At 27.1% G+C, this 12,644-nt stretch overlaps 1 protein-coding gene across 2 annotated transcripts; it reads left to right on the forward strand.

Annotated features, from left to right (window-relative positions):
* Window positions 1-2: 2 nt before the first annotated feature.
* Window positions 3-12,262, forward strand: LOC107449017 (1-acyl-sn-glycerol-3-phosphate acyltransferase beta). Of its 2 annotated transcripts, none has more exons than XM_016064409.4 (6): window positions 3-400; window positions 3,452-3,588; window positions 4,416-4,597; window positions 8,197-8,292; window positions 8,588-8,660; window positions 11,112-12,262. In XM_016064409.4, the coding sequence occupies exons 1-6, from the start codon at window positions 216-218 to the stop codon at window positions 11,276-11,278; spliced, it is 840 nt and encodes a 279-aa protein (XP_015919895.1). In that variant the 5' UTR covers window positions 3-215; the 3' UTR covers window positions 11,279-12,262. The 2 variants fall into 2 exon arrangements, with proteins under 2 accessions (XP_015919895.1, XP_087019616.1); XM_087163490.1 differs by lacking the exon at window positions 11,112-12,262 and adding an exon at window positions 10,054-10,151 and having other exon boundaries at window positions 22-400.
* The last annotated feature ends 382 nt before the right edge of the window (window positions 12,263-12,644 follow it).

The raw sequence follows: 12,644 nt of genomic DNA on the forward strand, positions 1-12,644 counted from the left end.
TCGATAACTGAATCGCTTTCTGACAAATTTGTAACTACAAAAAAAAAATTGACTTTTCGGACTACTTCTTGATGGAGTGATTGAAATTTAATCCTTAAATTACAATAAAAAATTCTATTAATCAGTATTATTTTTTAAGCTTTCTAATTATTTTTTTACTTTGTTTTATAGCGTTGCATTTCCATTATTAGCTTAAACTCAAATTGTAAACTGTCATGTCTGTTGGAGAAATCATTTGCTATTTTGCAGCAATTTATTTGACTTTATATTTTTTGTGTCACATTAGTCGACCTGCTAAGTTTTACGTGAAATTAATATTCTATTACTTTGCAATATTCTCTGTAACAACCGTTGCTATTCCATTTTCATTGCTTCATCCTGGAGATCCTGATAATTTACTGTAAGTGAATTAGGTACTCTTAAAAACTTTATTGCACCTAAGCATAATCAACTGCAAAACAAAAATATTTTGCAATATATTTTAAGTTGATACAAAAGTTTTAAGTTCGGCATTTGTACCTTAAAAATAAATTCATCATTTGTTGAAGTCAAGCTTATAAACTTAAAAGATATTCCCTTTTATTTTTTAAGGAATTATAACTAATATTTTCATCTGAGCATCCCTCAAACAATTCTCATTTTTTTATTACTTTTTGGCTTAGTATGCCAGAAATGCAGTTTTAACTTCATTGATATTATTTAAAAAAATTCAAATGTTCACTTTTTGTACTGAAGGTTATGACAAATTAACTATTAGTTATAAAAATAAATAAATTTAACTTTGAAAAATTTTTGTGTCTGCACCAAAGTTATCACTTTATTTTGGCTCTGCAAGTAACTAAAAAAGTCATAGCCAGTCCCATCATACCTCTACATATTTATTAATTATTATTATTTTTAAATTTAGAAGTACAAACCTATATAAAATTATATCCTTCAACTTTATAATGTATCTGTCCATATTCATAAAATTTTTTTTATAGAATCTGAATAATTTTCTCTTTAGTTTTCATCAAATCCTTTTTTAAAAATAATAGTTTGGCATGCTGTGCAAAATTTCATTTAGAAAAATAAAATTTTGCTTTACATACTTTTTTTTGCAGGCAAACTATAGAATTTTTCTTCATCTATTTTAATTAGGTGCATAGAATATCAAATGATTTAATGTTTTAATTCATATTCTTAATAAAATTAATTAAAGTTAAGTTCTTTTCCATTCCACAGGCAATGAAGTCACGAATGGAAGATTGCTGCCCAATAATTAATTTAGCTGGCGTGCTTTTTTTGTTAGTTCTTTTTTGTCTGAACAATACTGACTCTTTTTAGGGAAGGAGGTTATTCTTAGAAAGGGTCATGGTACCCACATGATTAGAAAATCAGATTCTGGCTTAATCTTCCATTCCACTAAAACTAAGTACATGTGATATATGTGCTCTTAAAATCTGTGGAAGTTTACACTGTAGTCGGTCACTGAGTAGTACCATCTGTAAAGGAAACCAGAGAAAATCTCCTTCCCCCTCAGATCGATGTCTAAATTGCAGGGTTGTAACGATTGCTCCAAAAATAAATTTCTGCTCAAGCTTGCTGCTAAATTAAAATGAGTTTCTATAAAACTAAATAACTTAAAATCCAAGGAAATTGTATGAAACAGCAGAAATAATGGTACAATGATATTAATATGTTTAATAGAAATGTAAAAAATTCGCAAACTGTTATTGGCACTAATGATGATTAATTAAATGGTTATAGTAGCCAAACAACCTGAGTATGAATTCTATGTGTACTATTTAGCTTTGTATATGTACTGAAAAACAAAAATTAATGGAGAAAGGCTCTACTTATTATTTTAGTAAAATATAAAAAACACAGTCATACTATTTTTACATGAATGATATTTAATTAATTTTGGTTATAGGTACTGATTGAAATTTTTAATAAAATTATGTGCTTTAATGGAAAAATGGTCAAAGAGATGGACAAACGAGAAAAATTGTTTTGCTATGATGCCTAATTTTTTTAATACTATTGTTATTGGAATTTGTGCAATCTTAGTATGAAGCAAATCCATCAATGCAGGTACAAAATATTTTAATAAAAGTAGATTAAAACTACATCAATACTATACAGCTTTATTGTTGGAGAAATGCTGTCTCTCAAAAGTGCCAGAATTCATAAAGGCATAAGTACGAGAAAAAAATGGATAGAAATTGGTAAATTTGGTCTATCTTGAGGTGACCTCAGGAATCAGTTATTCTATGCCAAATATTGAATCAGTTAATCTTTATTATGATGTGGTGAACTTCTAAAGCGTGTTTCCTTTATTCTAATAAATGAAAGTGACCTGAAGGTCAACAAATAATAATAACTAAGATTTCTTAATTGTAATGGTACAGTAGGGAACCGATTATCTGTAACAATCGGGACCATCGCTATTCTGGATAACTGATTTTTCCGGTTTTTTGAATCGCTATAAAAAGCCGTTTTTTTATTGTCAAACCCAACTAAAAAAATATATATTTAGAAATAATCTTAAAAAGAAGAAAAAACGATGAAGTAATACACTAATGATTATTTCTAAAATGATGGTAAGGTAAACATCTTTGAAAAAAGAAAGAAAAATCCTAAAATCTTATGAGGAAAAAATTAAAAAAAAATTTTAAATGGCAGGAAAATTTATCGAATTTTGTTCCGGTTTTCTGATTTCCGGATAAGAGGTTCTGTACTGTATATAAATTTCAGATTTGTGCATGATTTCTTAAAGTACTGATTTATTGATTTTTTCTCTCTCATTACGAAAAATGGGCATTCAGCTAAGTATGATACAAAATGTTACTTTATGTGCTCGAATATTTAATTTAAAAAGCCCTATGTTGCTTTGAATATAAAGACTCTCTGCTCCAAAATAATTATGTTCCATTCCTGAAATTAAAGAAGTGACTTTACAAATGAAATACCCTTGCAGGGAATAAAAATTTTGATGATTTGTCTTCAGATCCTCCCCAGAAATGTTTTGCCAATTGTGCAGCTCTAATGAGACTTAAATAAAGCTCCGACTTACCCAAAAATAAACATCTAAATTATAATAAATTCTAATGTTGCATTCTTATTTTTTTCAATGCAAAAAATAGCATGTTAGAATTTTGCTAAATCTAACATGCAAGTGACCTAACATAAATTGACCTAAAATCTTACCGTTTCTATAAACATAAATTTTTTTTTAATAGAATGTAGTCTAAATTTTATGTATAGTTACATTGATGCTCTAAAATAATTTTCTCAAGATATTTGAATGAAAGAAAAACAGTGAATAGCGCAGAGGAAGAAGAGAAGAAAAGAAAAACATTTTATTGCATGCAAGTGTTATTTAATTACTCTCTATTTTCAATATGTAGTTTTATGCCTTTTTTTTAATTAATTGCTTAAAAAAATAAACATTGTTTGTGAAATACAGGTATGCTTCATGGATGGTTCATCATATAATTTCTCCTGTATTTGGATTAAAGTGGGATGTTAAGAACAAAGAACTCTTAAAATCTAAAGAACCTTGTGTTTTTGTTTGCAATCATCAAAGTGCATTAGATATTAGTGGTAAGCATTGTCTACATTACTATATATAGCTTTGAAATCCAGAGAGTAGAGAGGGAAAAATATTAATTTTTAACAAGAACTCTTTGAAAAAGTTTAAAAACATAAATAATTTATGTAATACTACCAACGTATGGTTTTTTAACAGTAAATTTACATAGTATAAATTTTATAAAATTAATATGAATATATTAGTATAAATTTTTTACATACATATATATACATATATAACCCATAGTATAAATTCTATAAAATTAATATATACCTACCTAATTATAGAAACTCCATCTTAAAAGTTATTTACAAACTAAATTATAAATATTATTTTAATCACATTTTTTTGTCTTATCTGTAAATTTTATTTGGCATTTAAAGAAAAATTTATTTTTAGAATGTAAAAAGTGTTTACATTATTTTTAATTGTGTAATTTAAAATGTCTAAATCTAAAAATCAAGCAAAATTTTTGTTCCCCAATTATTAGACTGGATTTAATTTGAATTTTGCATTTAGCAATTGAAAACTATATGATTAAGTAATATTTGGGATAAAGTGTTACCCTATAATTTAATTACATGATATGTAAACGTATTAATATGAATAAATTATGACAAAGCTTTTGTTTCTCTGATTTTCTGAAATTAATTATATTTTATAATTCATTGTATGAAAAATTAATTGGGTGGATATATTCGAAAGATATATTACAAAATATTCAGTTGATATATTACAAAAGTTAAATTCATCAAGGTAATTGAATTTGTTTAATTTTAATCATTGTTTTAAAAATCTTCTTTTCCTCTTCTTTTAAATTAAGGTTGATTTTTTATAGGCATGATGTATATTTGGCCACTTTTTCATCCTGGTGTACCAGTTTTAAAAAAAGAGTTGCTTTTCACCGGACCATTTGGCATATTTTGTTGGCTTTGTGACTGTATCTTTGTTGATCGATGCAACTCGGCAGCTGCTTACAAAATTCTTAATAAGAAAATTACTGCTATGAAAGATAAGAAGGTATTCTAATTTTGACCAAATAACTAGTAACATTATTTTGTACCATACTATTTCATCTGTATATTTCTCAGCATTAACGAAATAACAGAAAAATTTGAAGGTTTTGAAAAATAATTAAAGGCAATCTTTTTGAAAGCTTTTTTTTTATAGCTTTTTTTTTTTTTTAAACTGAAAATTTTAAAAAAATAAGCATTTAAAAGTGCATTTTTTAAATATAAGGTATTTATTTTTTTTAAAAAGTGAAATTTAAAATCATTAAAAGACTCATTATATCCCCCACCCCATGAATATCTCTGGGGCCGAATATCATGGGAATTTTAACTATATAACCACACAAGATAAGAAAAATCATTCTGAAATGAAGGAATGAAATTATAAATTAAAATTAAATAATTATCAGTAACTAAATAAATCAGAAGTAGATTTTTCATTCAAACAGGTGGTTAAAAAAACCTTTTCCAAAAAATAAAATAAAAGGCAGAGTTTTTAAGAAGTGATGTCTTATTTTTACAAAAAAGGACAAGACCCCGAAGAAAGGGGGCCTCTTTTCAAAAACGCTTGGGGAAAACACTGGGTTTGGTTCATGTTTATTGAGTTTGTAAATATAAGCAATAAAACTAAATAATTCATATCTAAATTTTACTAGAAATTTATTCATAAAACTGTTTCATTTAAAGTGTAATTAGTTTCATGTATTTCGATATTTTGTTTAGATTTTTCTGTTTTGATCCTATTTTATTAAAAATAATTTTATAAATATTGAATTATGTAATTTAACTTTCATATTAACAAGATATCTTTGAAACTACGACCTAAACACTGCTTCATCTTTGAAATACAAAACAATTCAGATAATTAAGGAAAGGGTAGTCTTAGTTACTGAAAAAAGTCATATCTCTTTTACTATTTTCTATTCTATATAAAATTTTGATAATTAATATTCTTAACTGTTTGTTGTGCCATTCTAATATTGTGCCATGTTGTTACATTTACAACATTAAATTATTGTTAAATCTATCTTTAAATTTAAATGTCTTGTGATTTGTGTTAAAAATACATCTTATAAGCAGTTATATGAAAAATTTTATAAGTTTTTAGAAGGTTTTTTTTTTTCCAGTGCAAAATTAATTTTAAATATAAAATAGAAAAACTCTTATATATATTCTGACTGTTTATATTTTTGTACAATAATTTAAATTTTATTCATCTGCTGTTTATTTACATAAAAAAATTGAGGAATAAATTTATGAAAACATGTAAAGAGTTATAAATCTATGAAGTATTATTCTATGCTTATACCAAATAGGAGTAAAATGTATTTAATGCGAATAAAATTTATTTCAATTAATTATTATTGGCATGCATTTGTTATATGCATTTTCACTTTTTATGTCCTAATTAGACTAAAGTTTTTAACCAATAAGTTATGAGAAAAAATTTTTTATTGTGAAACAATGAAAGATGTATGCATTTAATTAACAAAAAAATTTTTTAAATACTTTTATTTTTCATTCCTATAAGTATTAAATTTCAATTCTCTTAAAGATAAAGAATAAAATGTATAAATCCTTGCTTAGAGTTACTCAAGTTAAACATGAAGTTTTGACTGGGAAAAAAATAAAAATTTCTAAAAAAAAAAAACATCTTTTTTTTTTCTATATAGGGGAAGAAGCATTCCAATCTCATGAAACTTAGCATGCAAAAATATTGAAACATTCTTGCTAGCATATATTTTGTGTAGGTAACTAAAAAGTTATGATTCCACTAATTTACATATTCAATTTGATGTAATTTTCTTCATATTGAATAACAAATCAAATATTGACAACGTAAGCAAAACTTATTTGTGCCTTAAGTATTCATAATTCTGTAAAACCTTAAGAGAGAAATGTAACTATTGAATTTTCAATAAAATTGATAAGTACACAGATGCATTTATGAATTGTGGTATTTTGCATCCGTGTGAATAAGTTTGTTTTTCTACGTCAATTTTCTAATGTTCTTTTGTTTTTAAACTAGAATTATTTATTGGTCATTATAGTTATGAAAATTGTTTTTAGTATAGCTTATTTTAAGTTTTCTAAAGATTCATACCCTAACAAACAATAAGGTTTTAGTCGAATTGTAACACTGTTCTGTTTTCTTTCAATAATCCCTTCTCTCGGGTTAAGATTGGAATTCCTCCCTTTGATGTGTGTCTATGCTAGGCCCACAAATGCTGCAGTGCAACCGAAGAGGGCAATCAATATAATTACATCCAAAGCTGAATTAAAGCTTTCATGAAACCCGGCATGTAATTTATTATGGGTCCCGTCCTCAAAGCAGAAAAAGCCTTATATATTGACCTGTATGAAGACCTGTTATACAAATTTGTAGATTTTAAGGTAAGGGTGCACATCCTTTTTGAGTGAAGAGCTGCATATCCAAGTATTTTGACAGCAATTGTGGGTAGTAATTGTTCTATAAACTAAAGACCATTTTTCTAAGCACACAATTCTTTTTATAAGTTAACTTAGCAACATATTTGCATAAAATTAAACACCTTTTAATATTTAAAATTCATGACTGCAAAACTGATTACTTTTAAAAAAAAAAAAAATTACCTTATCCAAAAAAAAATTTACATTAAGTAAGATAAAAACAATGGGAAAATTCATAGTTTTTTTATCACATTACATAATGCAAAAGTACACCTTAACATAAATTTTAACATTAAAAAGCTTTGATTCGCTGCTTGATATTGATGAGACATGATAGAAGTAACATGGAGAAAGATAACGATAGCCGCCTCCTGTTAGCTTCTGATTATTGGAAAACGCTCTTCATATAAGCATCCTGTGATTGGAAGAATTACTGGCTCTTTGCACTCACTTAAAATCATCAATGCCCTATGAACAATGCTCTTCATCCTTCGTGTAGACATCGAGGTCTACAACTAGATCTGAAAATAACTTCTCACCATGTGGTAAGTCAGCAAATAAAAGTGGAGACTTAAATTAAATAAGCAACCTGTCACTTCCCTCTTTTTCTTATTTTTTACTGTGTGAATTTTCTAGCACGATGAAGTCGAGTCAGTATGTTTTTCTAAAGTATGTCGCATATTTATATTTTTATTGTTGAATTTTCTTTTTATAGCTGTAGATTAGTTCTAATCTGATTTTTTTTTAAATATATTAATTCAATTAAATAAAGAAACAAATATTTGCTATTAAATGACAGGACAACATTGGTCACAGACTCAGAAAAGAGTGATCTTAGTCTTAATTTTCTGTAGATTCGAGAGAGAAAACGACAATCCAAACATCTGATCGGCTATGATTGCATATTATCAATATTTTCCTATGTGTCACCCAGCCTTAGCAGACATAGTCGTACAGATATAATACACAAATGTTAGGTGTCTGTTATCACTTGTTTTGTTACAATTGTTATCTACATTTAAACCGAACTTAAAAGCATTTTTTAATTGAATTCTATACATTAGTCATTATGTTTTACTGTTTTTCAAGCTTAGAGCTCTGATTTACCGACCTATTTATTTTGTATAGTTATCATTTTTGTTTAAATGAACTAAAAACAAAGCATTATCTTAATTTTAGGTAAAATTGTGGTTTTTCCCAGAAGGTACCAGAAATGACAAAGGAACTTTACTTCCTTTTAAAAAGGGGGCTTTTCATATAGCTACTCAGACAAAGGTAAATGAATTTATAATAAATGTAAACAACAATAACATGTTAACTGATAAACAAGTTATTATTTATGTTTATTTGTTGTCCTATATTCTGTTTATTTATTTTGAATATTATTGAATGCATTTTTGAAACTATTATTACATCTTCATGCAGGACTATATGACCCCTAACATGTTGTGTTTTTTGTTTTTCATTTTCTGTATTTAATGTAGTTTTTTTTTTCATTCTAATCATTATGTAATTTATAATAACTAATTACTGTTTTATTTTTTTAAATTTTAATTTATTTATGCCTTAGGTTCCTATTGTACCTATTGTCTTCTCTCAATATACTGATTTCTACAGTATCAGTAAGAAGATTTTTGATCGAGGTAATTTTATGTTTTGTCATTAATTACGAAAAAATCAATAATAGAAACCAATTGCATGTTTCTTCAATATAACCAGAGCCTGACTAAGGCAGGGGCATTTGCCCCCAAATCGAGCAGAAAGTTTATTTTACGTTTCCTTCTTTAAGAACTTTTTTTAAACAAAATATCAGTACAATGTAAAATCCATGAGTTTTGTGTTAACTTTTTCATTAATCTATCGTATGAACACAAAATTTAATTTCGGAAATCCATGACTTTCTAGGGCGTAATTCAGCCAAATTTTCGCAATTACGATGGATTAAATTTGGCCAATCAAAAGCTTGTATTTTTACATATCGTAAAATGTGATATGTTTGCAAATATACGAGCTTTTAATTGAGCCATGTAATTGAGAAAATTTTTGCTGAATTCTGTCCGAATTTTAGCTTATAAGCACTTTTTGCAGCTAGATGGCAATCGGGAAACTGCACTCGGCATGATGGCCATGGAATTGTCTATCAATAAAAGGGAAGGAACAATATTTCATCTGACCATTGGGACTTTATAGCTGTTTTAGGTTCCAGTCAATTTTCTTGTTTTGTTATCTATAATGAGGTGAAAAATTTAAATACCTCCATAAAGTTCGGTTCTTCATTACTGGATAGGTGAAGTGAAGCAGAGGCAGCTCCCAAAGAAGTTTTAACCCTGGGCCCCAATTAGGCTAAGTCAGGCCCTGAGTATAGCGGCTCCATTTTTACTGATTTTATATTTTTAAAATTCAGAAAATGTTAAAATGTTTGTTAGTGAATGCAAATTATTTTTATAAAGGAAGCCATAATGATGTTTAGCCATATCTGTCTGTACTACATAAAACACTTAAACAATAAGTGTATATATGATTTTAAAATCTGTAAAGTTTCTTTTCTCACATTTTGCAGCTAAGAGCTGAAACAAAATGAGCAATATAACTGGACAGAAATAAGCTGTGCTGTCAGTAAACATCTCAAACAGTTCTTTTCTGGTTGGTTTTTTGAATCAATTTTATTTCCATTTGGATTTTTTAAATTTAATATGCGGGCAAATGAAGGCCACATAATTTTATCAACAGAGCAAGCTTTTGTAACCTTAGGGATTTGGCTAGGAGCCCAGAGGAGTGCATGTATGAAGGACCTTTTCAGTTTTTAAAACTTCTCTCTGTGTGATGTTCTCTTTTAATTAAAGAGTTTATATATATTTTAATGACATTAAAATGTTTCAGTTTGAAATTTGTTGCCAATGGAAATCATTATTTTACCTAAATGTGAAGTACAAATCAAAATGTGAAATGAATTAAACAATGAAATTTGTAGTCCATTTCTTAGTATTTGAAATAAATAATATTTTGAAGAAAAAGAATATATATTTTTTTTTTTAGCAACAAGAAATTGCGGTAAGTCTATTTTGATAACAATGCAAAAACTTATCTATCGAAAAAGGAACTTTAATAAAATTAATTAATATTGTTAGTGAATGCTTATTCTTGACAGTTCAAAATATCATAGGATTTGATTTATTAGTCCATATTAGTGTTTTCTTTAAAATACATAACAAGAAATAACCTTATTTTGTTTCTAGAAAAATGTTTTATTTTTTTTACTCTTAAATGGTTGAATCAGTTTTGATTAGGAGAGTTTTAATTGTCACTCAAACTATTGTAATCATATAAATTAGAAAGATAAATATCCTGATGTATTTATTTTTTCAAGGAAAAAAGACTTCTGTGAAAAAGCAAAAATCTTCTTTTTTCTCCCAATTTTTAAAATTTTTGATAATGTTCGGAAAACATATTTTTTTGATATTTTTTTATATAATGATTAATTTTCTGTAATATAGTAGTAGTCAAAGATGTTTAAAATTATATTGAAGACAAATTTAAATCCCACTGTCTAAATGCTTCTGCCATTAATAATATGAAATAAAAATCAGACAGCAGAGTTAGAAGTTATGTTTTTATATATTACAGTATTACATAAAACACATCCTTCCGCCACCTCCCAGTATCTGTCTTGTGAAAGTTCAGCTTCTTTTTTTTTCTTTTTTTTTTTTGTCCACTTTCATGCCTGTGTTTTACTTTTTCTTAAGATCTTATCTTCCTTATGGAAGTAACTTAAAAAACAATCTGCTCTCTTTTTTTAAATGTAACTTACCTGTTGTAGAAAACTTTCATGCATATGGTGTAACTATAAACCCATGTTTTATAACAATTAATTAATACTTAAAGTAAATGCTCTGAAATAAGCAAATTTCTTAAATTGAAAAGTTGCAGAAGTTACCAGAAAAAAAATCAAATAATGTTTTATGACTAATAATAAATATTAATTTAGTTGGAGCTCCATTTTCTGAAATTATGATTTGGATGCAAATAACAAAAAAGAGCAGTTCAAGTTTTACTTATGCTTTATTTTTATACTGTAAATATTTTATTTTGGATAGGCACAATTACAGTTACAGTTTTACCCTGGGTAAGTACAGAAAATCTAACAGCATCTGATGTACCATTATTGACAGAACAAGTTCGTGAAGTTATGATGACTAATCTTGCCCAATCAGCTGATAATTATTCTAATAAAACATCTATTAAAAATGAATTATTGCATTGATCATCTAATTCCAATTCCTGCTATTATTGTGTAGCAAATATTAAATTTGTTGTGTAAGTCTTCTTTAATGAAACCAACAAATGTTATTTATCCATTTATATTTCTATATTTTTTACATGCCATGCATAAATAACTTGTATTATATTTTAAATGTATAATATAATATCTGAATTCACTTGAATTGATGTTCTTTTTCTGAACTTTTATACCAGAAAAATAAGTATTAACTTGAAAAGTGAACGATTTCCACTGAATATTTGTAATAATTTTTCAGTACTTTTAAATTTTACCATCTACAAGTATTTTGTTGTTAAATGACTGTTGTGTATACCTGTTGTTAAAAGCTTTCATTTCTCATATTTTTTTTTAGTTAATTCATTTTCCTGTGGATTTTAACTTTATTACATTTACCCATTATCAGTGCCGGTGGAAGACATTTTCGTGCCCCAGGCGATAGTGGCATACTTTACTCGATTTTGGAAAAGAAATCTGAATTTTATTTTATTATTAAAAAAAAGACCTTGAATTGTCTCACTGGTGTAGTCATGACACTGCAGAAAATTTGCTTTTTATATTATGAATTATAACATGGTGCGTAGCGTTTGTAAAAAGTACTTAAAGGTGCTTTTTTGGGGATTTCGTTTTTCAAAGCTTTTAAAGGTGCTTTTTTCAGCAGGCGTTTTTAAAAAGTGCTTTTTTTCCGAATTTTTTTTTCTTCTCCCTTCAGTGATATCTGGTGGATCCCATGCATTTCACGAAAAATGGGGAGTTTGCTACGTAATCATTCATGCGGACTTCATGTCGTACCCACGTTATGACTTGTGCATGCGCGCACACTTTAAACCGAAACCCGAGTGCTTCAATTCGGATAAAGAATATCAGATCCTTATGAAATGTTTTTCTTTTTAATTTATTTTAATTTTGTTCTTGTTTATTTTATTTTACTTCTAACCCTTTTTTTGACGTAGGGATAAGGGTACTTTTGTTCTGAGTTCAGAGTCAAGTTGAATAGACTCGGTGATGTGGGAAAGTACTGATTGTTTCGATTTACGCCCGTTTTTTTTTTGTTTTTTTTAGCGCTAAAACTGTTTATAAAGAGTTTTTGTTTTTCAATAATATCATTGATTGAATATGAATTTTTTGAGTGCTTAAAAATTTTTGTAAGGTGCTTGAAAAGTTTTTAAAAAGTGCTTATTTTTGATTCAAAGATTTGGCTACGCACCCTGTTATAATATTTCTAACAGATAATTAAAAATTTATACCAAACTGGAGAATTTAAAAATCTATATGTTAATTTAGAAAACATGTGAACAAGATAAATAACAATTAATGCATTCAAGGTAAAGAGAGCGATTAGTTTCATTAA

This window comes from Parasteatoda tepidariorum, chromosome 1, assembly GCF_982258835.1.
Source record: "Parasteatoda tepidariorum strain Cologne lab strain chromosome 1, Ptep-v5.0, whole genome shotgun sequence".
Taxonomy (NCBI): Eukaryota; Metazoa; Arthropoda; class Arachnida; order Araneae; family Theridiidae; genus Parasteatoda; species Parasteatoda tepidariorum.